The 15,252-nt window shown below is 35.0% G+C and overlaps 2 protein-coding genes across 8 annotated transcripts; one reads left to right on the forward strand and one right to left on the reverse strand.

Moving 5' to 3' along the window:
* Positions 1-1,084: 1,084 nt before the first annotated feature.
* On the reverse strand, positions 1,085-5,463 carry LOC128260740 (trimeric intracellular cation channel type 1B.1). Of its 5 annotated transcripts, none has more exons than XM_052993964.1 (4): positions 5,377-5,463; positions 2,483-2,801; positions 2,137-2,409; positions 1,085-2,049 (listed from the first exon to the last, which is right to left on the reverse strand). In XM_052993964.1, exons 2-4 carry the CDS (start codon positions 2,758-2,760, stop codon positions 1,770-1,772), a joined length of 831 nt encoding a protein of 276 aa, XP_052849924.1. In that variant the 5' UTR covers positions 2,761-2,801; positions 5,377-5,463; the 3' UTR covers positions 1,085-1,769. The 5 variants fall into 5 exon arrangements, with proteins under 5 accessions (XP_052849924.1, XP_052849923.1, XP_052849922.1 ...); XM_052993963.1 differs by lacking the exon at positions 5,377-5,463 and adding an exon at positions 5,018-5,339; XM_052993962.1 differs by lacking the exon at positions 5,377-5,463 and adding an exon at positions 5,014-5,337.
* Positions 5,464-7,135: 1,672 nt separating this feature from the next.
* LOC128260732 (uncharacterized) lies at positions 7,136-12,541 on the forward strand. 3 transcript variants are annotated; one of them, XM_052993955.1, is made up of 5 exons: positions 7,136-7,481; positions 11,156-11,357; positions 11,525-11,783; positions 11,838-12,050; positions 12,153-12,541. In XM_052993955.1, exons 2-5 carry the CDS (start codon positions 11,170-11,172, stop codon positions 12,447-12,449), a joined length of 957 nt encoding a protein of 318 aa, XP_052849915.1. In that variant the 5' UTR covers positions 7,136-7,481; positions 11,156-11,169; the 3' UTR covers positions 12,450-12,541. The 3 variants fall into 3 exon arrangements, with proteins under 3 accessions (XP_052849915.1, XP_052849914.1, XP_052849916.1); XM_052993954.1 differs by having other exon boundaries at positions 7,138-7,481; positions 11,170-11,357; XM_052993956.1 differs by lacking the exon at positions 11,156-11,357 and having other exon boundaries at positions 7,140-7,481.
* Positions 12,542-15,252: the final 2,711 nt, after the last annotated feature.

Genomic DNA, 15,252 nt, shown 5'->3' on the forward strand with positions numbered 1-15,252 from the left:
GAAAAAAATTAAACAAAAAAAAACCCAACCTCCCAATGTAAAAAAAAAAGTGGCATCGACTTGAAAACAAAAAATGTTTTTACTCAATTTTTTTTACCTTTTTTGAATATTTAAAAAATACTTCTAATCAACCTTTTTTAAACCGAGGCAGACGCGAAAGAGAGTTTAATAAACAAGATATATACCAAATTTCAATGAAATCGGTTCATATTTCAAGATCAAGAAATATCATGTCAACCACCTCAAAAAAAAAATAGTTTCGAGAAAAACGCGTTTAAAGTTTAGGAACCATTTATAATGTTTCTCCTTAAATAATTCGAATTTTGAAAAATCTTTTAATGATCTTATTTTTAAAATACCAAAAAAAAAAAAAAATTTTTTTAATTTTTAGACCAGTATACCCCCTTCAGGAGTTATATGGGCTGAAAACATTTTTATAAAAAAAGGTCACAGATTTATTCGAAATTTTAATGAGTATGGCACATTCTTGCAAACATTTTTGATTGTTTAATTTTTAAAATTGGTTAAAATTACAAAAATTTAAAAATCCTTCGCTCAATTAATAAATGTCAAACTGAATACGTGTACAAATTTATTAAGTGCCCACCGTTTAATAGAGGAGTATTAAATGACCTGAAGGGTCGCACTCAAGTAAACCCTTACAGCTTCTGGAAAAATAAAGTTTTATAAATCTGAAGTTGGTGAAAATCGTACAAATTCAACACATACATAATTCGTTAGTGCTACATAATAAATGAAATTGTACTATAAGAATTTGACAATAGAAAGAATAAATTAATTGTACAATGTAGGCATGTGCTATACATATTTTTGTATGATTCTAAAAAGATTTGTATTTTTCAATGGTTAAGATGGAGAGTAAACAGTAAAAACTGTGATTACTTTCATCTTTAGCTTTACATACATCATTAGAACCTAAATTTTGGATGTTTCCATTTGTTTACCGCTTTGTAGACTTCATGATTTATGGTAAAGAATGTTCAAAATCATTACAACATCCACTTCAATTTGCTAAAACTCTTTTGAGCATAGTCGTTTCTCCCCATTTGTGCAAACAAGACAATCAAAATCATAGTTTAATTTTATTGCAAACAATAAACATTCACACCCCTTACAATAGCCTTAAATTCAGCTTGAATACATGTTTACAAGTCTCAATTACTGATCTATCCTTCAGTTTTTGAATGGGTCGTCTTTAGCCAAAACTCTTAAAATGTATTAAAAAAAAAAGCAATGAACCGACTTTAATGTGGGGCATCAATCAACACTTGATTTGTACCTCTCCAATATTTACAAATTCGTTTGTTGAGCACGCCGCTTCTGCAGCGTGCTCCATTAGGTTGCTAAAATCGTTTTCGACTTTCGTAGTAGTTATAGATAAGCTGTATTGGCCAAGTTAAAAACTCTTACATATGGCATCTAAATAAGTCTGTGGTTTCTGCTGTTCTGCTGTTCGTAAATCCTACCAATTGTAAAACAATACAAATTTTTGAGGGCTAACACTCGGCGTGAAATCGAAGTCGAGGAACAGCTGGCACACCCACCAAGTGCTGATCCTCAAGAGTAATTTTCACGTCTCACAAAATGTCTTTGGCTTGCGCTTCTGAATCAAATCGCATTGGAAGATCGTTCGACGTCAGTAGTTATATTATGTTATGTTATGTTATGTTATGTCTATTTGTGCGTTAGGTGTTAGCTTTGGTTGGCAGCGTTAAGTAAGTTCTGGGCTACTTCTGTCTACAAATAGATTAGTTGTTCTTCTTTACATCTTTGCTGTCGCCGTCCTTAGCCTGCCCGCGGCCCAGAATCTTGGCCAGACTGTCCCAGATTCCGCCGAAGAAGATGGCGCAGCTGAGGTTCTCGAGCGGCAGGAAGGGATCGTGGATGCCCAGCAGGATGGAAGACAGCTTAAAGTAGACCAGGAATATGACGATGCCGAAGTAAACCAGTGCATGTGGTGCCGAAATCCAGTCGGTCTTTTTGTCCAGCACAAAGATGATTGAGGCCAACAAGGAGGCCTTTGTGTAGCTAGAAGGGGGAACGTAGAAAGGATGGATTAGGATTAGGATTAGGAGCGCAACAACAACGGCCAAGAGGCCATGCCGAAATACTCACAAGCTTGGCTGCATGAATTCCATGGCCGTGGGAGTCCATGCTCCCCGGATAAGGCGCTCGATCAGCTTGGTGAAGCCCGCTCCGTTGCCCTTCAGAGTGCCAATGATGATCATGATTATCCAGGCGTTCGGGTACAGCTTGGCCGCATGTCCCACTCCGTCGTAGACCTTCTTGGCCCGGTAGATCTCCTTCATGGCACTGGCGACTATCTTGACGGGCAGGAACTTGGCCACCTTGTAGCCGATGTCGAACGGCGTGTAGAAGACCACGTACCTGAGCAATGATTGGCAACCGTTTGAGATCTGATTCATCGCTGATCACCAACTTCTGAACTGAAGTTACTTACCACACAGCCGTGCCCACGAGGAGCTGGCCCGTGTTCTTCAGGGGAGCCAGAATGGGCTCGCCCAGAAGACCGTTGGCCACCATGCCGCCGGCGAAGATCACCAGCATGGTGGAGAGCCAGCAGGCGAGTGGGTGCTTCCGTGAAAACGCTTGCGCATTGGCGCCCAAGTCCTCACGCACGGCCAGCGCGGCAAGTAGACTGTGAGCGATGTCGAAGAACGGAAACATTTTCAGCTTGATGACCTGGTTGGCCACGTCCAAAAATGCCTCTGGGTCCATGATCACAGCCGATCTTGTGTCCTGCCTTCACGGATGATAATCTATAAACAGACAATCAATATGATTTCATTTTAATAGCGATTGCCTTCAGGTTTCCATTCTTTCCCTGTTGAAAGATTTCATTAACTCATAACGATAATCGAAATATTAGAAAACTTGAATGATTTTCATACCACGATCTATTTTGATCTGCCTATTATATTTCGATTTCAGCTATTAACTATTTCACCCATTTTTGCCTATTTTAATAGTCATTGAACTCAACCCGATAAGATTCAAAACCTAGTAATGAAGTAATTCCTTAAGGGCCATTTTCTCATATCAGATGGTTTAAACCCTTGAGTTGGCTTATATTGAGGACGAGACATCGCGCCTGACTGTTACATAACTGAAAAGCAAAATTCCTGCCCCAATATGTTTGAGATTCTTTGTAATTCTGGAGATGTTACCGACGCGACAGAGATGCCACTGAGTATCTGAGTATCTGAGAGATTACCGAGATTGCAGATGGCAGATTGCAGATGCGGATATTGACGTATTGGCGGGTTTATTTTCAAATGCAGTTGAAGCTATTTCTACTGCAGGCAGTGCACGCAGAAGATGCGATGTAGAAGTTGTCAGATTGTGTGTTCATGTAGACGGAACATAGAACAAATTCGAATAAAAATTGCGCTGTTTTTGCCGCACCTCCAAAAATAAATTTCACCATGAGGGCTGTTAAAAGAAGCGCGCCGGGTCGGGCCCGACATATGTATATGTACTTATATACGTACAATTGTTTATATTAACAATGGTGGTAAAAAACATAGCACTTCTCATCTGCAGTTGTGGTTTTTTCAATTTTATGGCACTTGTGTAATAACAGAGGAGGGAATCATTTCCGACCCCATAAAGCAGACAATTTCATCTCAATACAATGCTGACGTAACAACAATTTATTATTCTTAAAATAAAAATAAAAGCAATTTCCTTTAAGAAAAACAGTTCTAATAAATAATACAAATTAAACAATTTTGTATCTAAAAGAAATTGTAGGCAAATTTTTATTTAGCGTCAACAGTGGCATTTTTAAATTAAAAATGACATAGTAGGAAAAATGAAACCAAATATTAAGTAATCTTAAATCTCAAGCTTGTTTTATTACTTAGAGCTGTGTTTTCGTGAGAACGATTTAAAATTAGGCAACTGCTGATGTTGTTTCACCGTTTTAATAAACATTTTATGCATATTGAATATTCAAGACAACAAGATTCTAAGAAGTATTTTAAATGAGCTTTCGATGCGCTGTTATATATTAAAAATTAATATATCAAGAGACCATAATACTTAAAAAAAATACGCCACAATCCATGCTTGGTTGTTTATAATAATAAATCACAATTTACAATTGCATTTATAGTTTATCTGTGCTAAAAAATTCGCGAATCCACTTTCGACATGTAAGTTTTAACCATGTTTTATTTAATATTTTGACTATATATAAAACTGAATCAAAAGTCCATTAAAAATACTCAATATATTATGAAAAATCTGTTATTTCTTATTATTAATTAATAATACTTTTGACCACCCCCGTACTCATAAATATTTCAAAAGAACATTTAACAAGTTTTTTATATAATTTTTAATTCAAAGAAACCACTAAGATTGTCTTTATCTTTTAAATGTATTAACAAAAACAAGTGTAAGTAGCATTGTTTAGTTAAAAAGTAATGAAATGTTTTTATTAACGTTATTTTTGTTGAGACACAATAGAGTCAAGAGTCTAATAAACAACTAATTATGAATTTTCTTTGATATTTGCCTTCCAATTGTCTAAACGATATAGTCTAATCTTACAAAGACATTACACAATCGGTAAGATTATGAAATAAAAAGTTTTTAAACGGTGTTTCCAGTTCTAATGTCTGAGAGTTCACAAATCTCTTACCAAAACCATTAAGTCACCCAATCAATCTTGTACTCTTGGTCCTAGTTTTTTAACCACAGCTGTATCTATTATGTAGATATGTAAAAAAACATACGTATACTATAAATTATATGGCCAAGTGCTGCTCTGCCTGCCTCCTGGCTATTTTTGACCGGCGAAAATTGAAAGATATTTGTCGGTACATGTATGTTCAGCCGCATTCACGGACAATACAATTATGGGTACAATTTGGTATGATTACGATTTAACTACTATTTTTTCGTATCCAGCATTCTGCGTACACGCGCGGGGAAATATGTAAAAATAGCCAACCAGCAAATTACCTACGTCTAACACGCGAGCAACGGATAGCGGATAGCAGAGTGCAGCACGAACACTGGGAGACTGGGACAGGTCGGTGGGCCGTATATTATACTGCTGCTCTCGAGCACTTGTTATATATTTAGAATGTCCGAATTTTTAGAGAACAAGACTCTCCGTGCCGTGCCGTTCCGTGTGATCAAAATGCCATTATCAGGACCGCCGGACTTTTGAAACTCAACGGGCAAATGCCCGCAATACTGTGGCTTTTCTTCGATTTATGTAGACACTTGGAGCGAACATTAAGAAATGGGGTTTCCTGCGGTTTATTTCGCTTGCTTTTGTTATTAATAGTAAGACACTGTTTACACTGGCTGGATTCTTACATAAATTACTTGATTGCGGCTGAACGTAAACAAAGCTCCGCAAAGCTAAACAACTGGTGACGCAGTGTGACCGTCGATAAGTTGTACTTTTATTTACAAGACTCTCAAAAATATACTTTTTATACCATTTCATTATTAAAGGTCTTTACACCGTGAAGGGTGGAGAAGCGCCGATGGAAACATGGATGCATCGATGTTTTAAAAAATTTTGGGAACATCGATATTGTCGCAAATTTAACGAAATCAATTAAAAATTAGAATTATCAACTAGCAATAAGAATGAGCAATACAACACCATCAGCACCTCTTCACTGTTGTCCAAGCTGGCAAATGCCACGATAGTATTATGGAAATCCTGCTGAGCATTAAAGCGTTCCATACACCCACTCATAATTATAAATTTTAAATAATTTCGTATGGGTTTGCGACAAATCAAATGAAAGCAATCCGAGATCAGCTGTTCGATGCATTCACATCTCGGTGTGGCATCAGCACTTAGCTAATACCAACTTCCCACTTCTGTAGGAAAGAGTTGTGATTTTTGACATCTGTGAAACTCCGATTCCCACAGAGCACATTTACCGTCCGCCATCCCATTACAACCTATCTGAACAGCTGTTATTGGCAGTAAATTCAGGAGTTGATTGATGATTAAGAATATATATGTTCCTTTGCTTACATTTTCGTAGTGAATACTCAAATTTGTACAGTCAAGCGGAAGAATTTAAAGTTGCTCCAGAAAAACATTACCTAACTATTGCATATTAAAAATATATATTTTCCTTGTCGTCATTGCTTACGTTTTCGTGGTGAATGCTCAAAATTGTGATTAATTCGGATCGGCAATATCCTATGGACTATCAGTTTAACGGATGGTGGGTGAATCTCTGTGGGAAAAGGCTATGAGATCCATCCACCGTCCGCCATCCGTTGAAGGGATGGTCCATAAGGTTTTTCCGTTCCAAAAACTTCCCAGTTAGCCCGCAGTTAAAATTTGACAACTTTTGACAGACTAATTTATGCGATAGTTCGCCGATGTTGCGCGATGGTCCATATGATATTGCGTCCAAAAAATTCCTGGTTTTCCCATTAACGTTCCCAGCCGTATGTTTTTATGGCTCGAGAGGTACCATAAGTTTCACAGCTGCCAAAAATGCTGGGATCTGCTTTTGTGGGATTTGGATTAACGGTTATAGTAATAGAGCTTCCCGTTTCTGCGGTTGTTCTTTCCAATTATAATTAAATAAGAAAATTGGACTAAAATCCAATTATTTTTTTCTTTTTTTTTATATACAAATGAAAGTAAAAAAAAACTCATTGCAGGGACTCGACCATGTTTATATGTAAAGTGATAACCGATTAATTTTTGCTTGTTTTCTTTGTTTTGTTTACATTCTAATATTTTGTTTATTATTATCGATATTTACACCATCAATAGGCTAGCGGATATGTGTCATGTATCAAGTAATGGTAGCGTACTATTTTTACGCTCATTTTTTGCTGATCATTATGGAAGAATGATACGCGTTCAGCAGAACTATTGATAGAAATCCATCAGTAATCAACAATCATGGTGTTCTTGTGAATACACCCAATATTTCTGTACTGAAAACGCTTGGCTTCCACTACTATTTCAATAGCAGACGTGCTGCAGTGTACACTATACATTACGACATGGAGCCAAAAAGTGCTGTAAACGATGGTGAAGAGAAAGCTATTACTTTATTTGTAGACCATGTCTCAACACTGGTTTTGATTGAGTTCAGGTTTTGTTTATTCGATATATGTATATCTGTATACATATGGTCGGCTCTCGGTCCTGAAACAAAAACAATATAATGTAATCTAAAGTTTTTGGCTATTGTCATAAGTTATCCCTCCACTTGTGTAAAGTTCCCGCAGAAACACGATACAAAAGAAAAACAGCTGAAATAAATTGCGACATTTTAGCAGAAAATCTCAACTACATCTCGGATTTGATTTACATAAAAAGCCACTATACATACAACAGTATCTGTTTATGTATGTATGTACTACTTGGCTTACACAAATGCGTTATTTGCACAAAACCTTGTATTATTGAGGTCAAGATCTAAGGAGAAAAGGTGAGCGATTCAGGCTTTGTTGTGATTTGAAATAAATAGTCTCCTTTCTGTTTTAATTACTAATACACGATCAATACTCTCGAAAGACATTTTTTTCGTACTACTACTACTTGTTTGTCACCCAAAAAATATATATGTTTGTTTGTGTATGTATGTATGTATGGCTACATATATATGTATGAAAGTGTGTAGTAAATATATGTATATCAGCTTATATGTGCGTGGTGTTTTAAGTCTTATGATGTGCTTATTGGTAAACCGATTTTAATATTATTCACGTCGACGCGATGCGCATATTTATTCCGTAATCCCACCAAAAAAATAAATATTGTGAAAATACCATTTCAAGCTAGTGGGGAGAAATTATTTGTGTCGTACAATGTCTTCGTCCATGAAAGCCAATTCGTCAATAAGCAAGTGTCTACAGTTAATTCATCCAAGTAGTTTATATTATCATTATTATTTTACATTATATTATCATGCTCCCTTAAATCCCTGGATCTATTGATGTACGGCTTGATTGCAACCGATTGAACCGATTATGGTGTAAAAGATTCCTGTGACACCGGGCTTGTGTGGTTTCTATGATAAATATGTAATTCTTGAATGCTATAAAATCAATTAATCAGAAAGGATAAGATGATAAATAAATAATACATTTCGGGTTAAAGTAACCGCTTTCTGCTCATTTTGACATTAAAAGTCGGAGAGAGCATACAAATTGATATTGTATACCAAAAAGTATGCAGTCAGCAAGTCATTCTTATGTATTGAGTTTACATTATCTGTGCTTATGTTCTATTTACTCGCTCAGTTGAAAAGCTAATGACATATGTATGCAACACCTGCAATCAAACCTTTCAGATCAGAGGGTTTATTCTTATAATTGTCATAGAAAAGACCGGGTAAAGCTGGTCCAATTTGGAATAGAACCTCCGCCTAAATTCACTAACCAATTTTCGATATAACGGCAATGATATAAAAACTTCAATTTAAATTCAGTTAAGTTTTAATTAGCAAAACGTGGTTGGACCTGTTTATATTAACGAATATGGTCGATTTGATTGAATTTTTAAATGTATTACCAAAATCGTAGAAAAAAAATATTCGGGTCACAAATCTCTTTCAAGATTTCTGTGCTACCCCATAATAATAGAACACGCTTTACGGTTTCTTTTACGTCTCGTAAATCTTTTTAGCCAACATAAAGACAAAATTAAATTTACTTGTAGTATTTTATTAACATAGTTGGAATACAAATTTTTAAATTAACGCATCATTTTGTGATTGATTAAATATAAACCCCTTAAAAAGGGTTGGTCAAACTAACACTTTATCATACTAGCAATAAAGTTGAAATCTTATACCACGTTCATTGCACAAATTCTCACAGTTCTTCGGCATTTAGAAAGCTATTTGTGCCAAAACGACGTTTTAATTGTCCCCCGGTTCTTAATTTGGTTTAGTCTGGAGACTGGTTTGACCAACTAATAATGTTTAGCTCGTTTTCTGTTAGCCAAGCCTTGACCAGCATTAAGGTGTGTTGAAAGACCCATCCATTCCTCAGCTTATATGTTTATCACATCATATCATAAATCAGATAAAACTTTAATATCCTAATCGGGTCATATTATCATGTATCGCGATGTATCGACCCAACGCCATGCCAAAAAAAAAAGATCCTAAAAGATTATGCTTCTGCCACCGGACGTCGAACTCTTTTCCAAGCGACCAATGCTTTTCGCAGTTTCCCTAAGACAGCAATTTTAAGGGGCTATACCAGTGTAACTTTGTTTAAAAAACTATCATTTTTTTGTTTGGCTTACAATGTCAAAAATATCCTAACTTTTGAATGGCAGCGCTCTAAAGAGCGTCCGCTCGCAGACATACACCGCTGCACCTGAAACTATAAACGCGTTTATCTCGAAACTACATTTTTGAAATCTGCTGACATCATAACTCGACAAAAAGTTGACCAGTCGGTTTCAAATTTACACTCAATCTTCTTGAGTGGGATATATGTACCTATATTGACCTAAAAACTTTTGGATTGGATTAAAATAGTCAATTTTGAAGAATTTAAGAAGTAATTTTTTCACCCCTAAAACGATTTTTTTTTAAACCTACGCCACTTTATTAATATTTTGTAGGAGAAATATATTTAGCTTTTGAATTCTTTTTGAATTTTTTGATTTCAGACAGTTGGAAACGTCTATTTTTAAGTTTGTGAACATCAGAACTCATAATCTAATGAACCGATCCTTTTGAAAATTTGAACATTACTTCTTCCCATAAATCAGCAGGTAATCACAAAGAGTTTTTTTTTATTACAAATTAACTGTGTTTTTTTTTAGCTTAAAACGCGTTGTTCACTTCAAAGTGCTCAATAAAAATAGAAAAAAAAAATCTTCGTGATTACCTCGAAAACTTGATCAACTTTAAAATGCATATATGTACATTTTGTTTGCAAAACAACTTTATTTCAAGGCGTCTCCGAATATTCACAGTCACTGGCTTATTTATCATTTTTTTTTCTTTCATTCTTAAAAATTTGTATAATAATATGTAGTTCAATTTTAAAAAATAATATAGATGTCGCCGCAAAAAAAAATTATAAACAGATGCGTTTTTTTCGCCATTAAAACCCTACCCCCCTTTAGTACTTTCTTAAAAAAATCTAAACATTGCTTTTTTTCGTGGGTTACACTGGTGTAGCCTCCTAATATATTCAAGGCAAAAGTTTTTTCTTTTCATTTCATCTGAAGAATTTGTTTACTCTGACATACAATAAGCCAGGAGAATTTAAAAACCAACGTAATATAAACCAGTTCCAGATTTAAACTTTTTTAAACTTTTAATTAACACCAGTGGACTTAATAGTTTGACCAGACAAAAGCGTCCACCCAGCACAAATTTATGCAAGGCATTTAATAAATTGGGTTTGGTGTTCATCTGATTTTTTTACAACGTTTATCCCTCCAACCTTTAAATTACAATTTAAAAAAAAACAGGGACCGTGATCATTATAAGTAATAGAACTAAAAATAGAAATTTAATAATTATTTACTCAAAAATATATGATGTTTTCTCGATCAAAAAATGATGCTCTAATTTAGATAACAGTTTTTATGCAATATTTTTAGAAGCGACATTCTTTATCGAAAAATAATAGTTATTAATTTGATTTTAAAATTAAAATCACAATTAAATGATTATTTTTTGAGTGCACTAAATTAATTTTTGTAATGAGCAAAAAAATAAATTACCAAAAAAATAGTAACTTTTCAGAGCGATTAAATAATACTCAAAAAATAACCCTTATGTTGTGAATATTTTTTTTTATCAAGTTAATTATTTTTATTTATTTGAAGTTTTTAAAGGCTTTATACAGTGGACCATTCCGATCGCATTTTTCCAGCTGTAGTCCTTCACGTAGTGGTGCAACACCTAAAGTGCAAATTGTTGTACAAAGTGAATAAAATCAGGTCTTCAGATTATAATTTCAAATTGGATGGGTTTTCAATCTGGCAGCGATTTAGCAATTCAGCGTAGGGCATACCCTAACGAAGTTTATTTCTGTAATTTGGCGTATAATGAAATGAAATGACAAGCATGTGTCAAGTCAACTTGACTATTTTGTGTATGTGTATTTCCCATTTAATTTCTGAACTTAGTATACGATTTTCAGATGGCTTCCAACTCAACGAAGAAAAGCAAATCCTCTGGTATGCGCATATTGTGGATACCAGGGCGAAAGTCCCATTCCAAGGGCCGTTTTAGTACTACCAACAAACACATCTCGTACTCGAGTCCTCAAAAAAAGAGCGAAGTATGGTCTTTGGGAGGCAGCAAGGCACAGTCCGAGCTGATTGACTTGTAAGTAGGGTGGAGAGCTCAACTGAGATAAGCAGTGCACTCACACGAACGAGCACAAATGCAAATTAGTGATTAACGTGAATGTATTAACAAATCTTCCAGCTTGTGTTCTTGAGCTATAAGCTGTTAGGATAATCAAAACTAAAAAACAATGCTATTATTTGTAGCCCCTCTCCCGATTTGACCGGCAATACTCCTTCATCGTCACTCAGCATTGTGGCCACATGCTCGATGGTTCAAGGGGCAAACAGCGAAATAGCGTCCTCTGATGACTTGGCTGTCGTTTCGGAGTCTGCTACTCTGCCAGCCACACCGGTGAGCCTGATCTCACCGATCCTGAATAGCCCCTCTTCTGAGACTGGATCTGCATCTACCCGAGCCATGGCTTCTCCCAACGTCATCACCACCGTTGTAATACAGGACTTGGTAAGTTGTGCTGGCTTAATCCGGTCAAATCGATCCTCAGTCGTCTGATTCCAGCACAACTTTATGAGCCCTGACGACTTGCCCAAAGTGCCAGCTTTGACAGTAGGCGATACCGATGTGGTGCTAAACAGCTCGGCGGGAACCACAGCCTCAGTAGCAACGACTTCTTCGCCAATGGCCAACCATAAGCCAGGATCGCCGCCTGCATCTCTTTCCCAGCAAACGACGCCACAGAAGAGCAGATATAAAAATCACAACAACAACCAGGTAATTACTCGAGATTAAGATTTTCAATCAAACCAATTTTATGTCATAAAGAGTTAACATTTCTTTTGAAAAATATTAACTATCTTCACCCTACTCAAACAGGAGGATATCAATTCCATTGAAAGCATTTCCAGTTTCCCACGGTTACAGGGAAACGCAACGGACTTCGACTGGATTGATGAAATGGTGCAACAGCGGAACTGCAATGAACTGATGCATAAGAATAAGCGGAAAAAGTCAAAGAAAGTCGAGGGCCTGGAAAGCGATCAACTAGACGGAAAACTCTTTGCCTACACTAATGACAAGGCTAAATTGAATGGCAAGAGCGATGAGGACGACGAAAAAGTTGTCAAGTGCTTGTACTACTCACTTATGTGCTGCGACTGTACTATTTCGTAAGGGATCGTACGAACCAATCAGCGTCCATGTAAAATACCTCTAAACCACCTATGTAAAGATATATTCGCTTTTTTATACTTTAGCATAGTATAGACAGAAGAAAAACAGAAGTATTACCCGAATTTAAAATGATTTACATGGAACTAACACTATGAACATTCGAATAAATGTCGAAATCCAAATTCAACCACTACCTTTTGTAGTTGACTCTTTTTGAATTGGAATAAGTGATCGACGCATATGTATATTAAATATGTAGATATTTTCTATTTTTGTAAATAAAATATTTTCTACAAAAACACTATCTATTGAAATAAAAAGGAAAACTGTCTTCGGATTTTTCTATGTAATAAATAGCAAGAGTGTATGCGGGTCTAGACTCAATTTATAGCGCTCTTTTTTTATCATTAACATTTTTTTTGCAGCACTTGGAAGTGAGAATTATGAATTATATTGTTTGCAAAATTATGTTGATGAGTTTTATTTTTTCAATAAAAAAAAACACTTCGTGATTACCTGTTGATTTATGTATCGAAAAATAAACAGTAAAATCCGTTTGCTAGTTTTTGTGCTAAGGTGCTCACCGACTCCGGAAATAGCATTCGTGGGAAAAACCGACTTAAGTCGGAACGAGCCGGATCGTACGACTATAACATATAGTTCCCATAGGAACTATCGGAAAAAAATGAAAAAATTTATAAGTTTGCTGTTTTTTCAAAATCGGACGACATGCTAAAGCTCCCATGGAAAAATTAAAAATTTTTTTTTTAATGTAACTTTTTTATTTTGTAATTTTTTTAAAAAATTCTCTTGAGTTATTCATAATTTGACAGGTCAGAATTTCGATTTTAGTTTAATTAAAATCGGAAATCGATATCATAAAGCTGCCATTGCAATGCCCTCTTCTGTGCACCAAAGATCAAAGATGTACATGCATACAGTTACAAGAAACGTCTATAGAAAATGATAACATTCAAATGAGCGAAAAAAAGAACATCCAAAATTGTCTACAAACACAAATGACGAACACAAAAGAAACATCACAAAAGCAAAGGAAGAGCAGCAGACTGCGTCGCAAATTTGACCCTGAAAACAGTAAGACAGCATAAGTTTATTAATGAATACACACAAATTAGCAAATATTAGCAGCTACACTTAACGTTTTTATTACCTTCAAACATTGACAAATACACTGATAACACTCCTAAAGGGGGGATCGGGGGGTATATATATAAAAGTCTTTTTAAACATGAAAATGACGTTCACATAATACATAAATAAAGGATTAATAATCAAACATACACAAAAAATAACAAATCAAACAGATTAATTTCACAAAAATAACTTATTAAAGTAAATACCTGAAATTTTAAAGTTCATTTTAAATAAACTAATTCGGACCTCTCTTGCAAACGTTTGACCACTTTAAAGTGCAATTTTGTTTGACGAAATGCTAAAGTAACGCCGCTGCGCTGCAAAATTGAACAAGTGTTCACGCTTTGCGTTCTATTTTTAGAAAGTCCCGTTAGATTTCCAAAAAATCCGGTTTGCCATTAAGAAGCTTGGTCATTTTTAAGACAATTCGTATACCTATCGATCATTTTTGGTACTGTCGATTTTTTGAATTTTGGCCTATGGGCGCAACCACAGTGCATTGCTTCAATGTTTTTAAACATGTAGTTAAATGATTCATAATAAATCATAATTTTATTGTTTAGATTTCATTTCATTTTTGAAATAACTGGAAGGGTATATGATCTTCGGCTTGTCGAAGTTTGATTCTTTTCTTGTTTTTGTTTGTGATTCGATGGCATTTGCGTTGCTTTACGATTAATGCAAAAAATTGGTTTCATAGCTAAAAACGAGAAGTCGCGAAACTACGAAAAAAAATGTAAGCCGGCTTTGGCTACCTTAGTAAAAGACGAAAATCCGCAAAATGAAACGGAATATTATAAAGCAATTAAAGTATGTTGAAAGATGAAAAAATTAATTTTTTATAATTGTTTTTTTCTATCCGTATTGTTATGTGGGTTTTCTCACCGGATGCTTTGATTGACAGCTTTTTTATAACTCTGAAAAAATAAACTATCACATTGTATCTTTCTTAATGGATACAATAACAAATCCAAATAAGGCTAAAAATACAGTCGAGAATATAAAATGACTAGACAGAAGATCTCAAGTCAAAGGTTTAACAAAATAAATAGCACGATCCCAGTATTTCTAAAAAAAAAAAATAATAAATTCCGCTAACAAAAAGACCCAAACATCCCAGCACCTCAGAGTTATATTAAATCCAAAATAACAATTTACAGAGCCTTTACTTGTATAGTAAATGGGTGTGTTTTTGTTCAAAAATATGTAACCAGTAGAGGAAGTGCTTTCTATCCCAACAATTACATACATAATTGATCAGGTTCAATAGCCGGTCGATCTATTACTATCTGTCCGGAATTATAATTAGCATATAGACTCTATTAGAAATAGTTGACAAGTCCATAATAGGGCATTTAATATTGATTGGCAATAACACAAGAATAAACAAAAAATGTGAGTTCTCCATTATGGTTCATTTTCCTGCTATCACAAAATAGAAGCTATCCATTGATCTATTTTTGAACGCATTTTTCATCAATTCACTTCACTCAGTTTTTTATACAGTATCGATTTTTCTAGTTCAATAGCATTAGTTCATCCACTTATTTATATTATCTATTCTATTATAATTGATAAAGTTCCATTCCACGAATCAGTAAATAGCAAGTGTTTGCATTTATTAAAAAAAATTTGTTCAAAAACAATA

This window comes from Drosophila gunungcola, assembly GCF_025200985.1.
Source record: "Drosophila gunungcola strain Sukarami chromosome X unlocalized genomic scaffold, Dgunungcola_SK_2 000038F, whole genome shotgun sequence".
Taxonomy (NCBI): Eukaryota; Metazoa; Arthropoda; class Insecta; order Diptera; family Drosophilidae; genus Drosophila; species Drosophila gunungcola.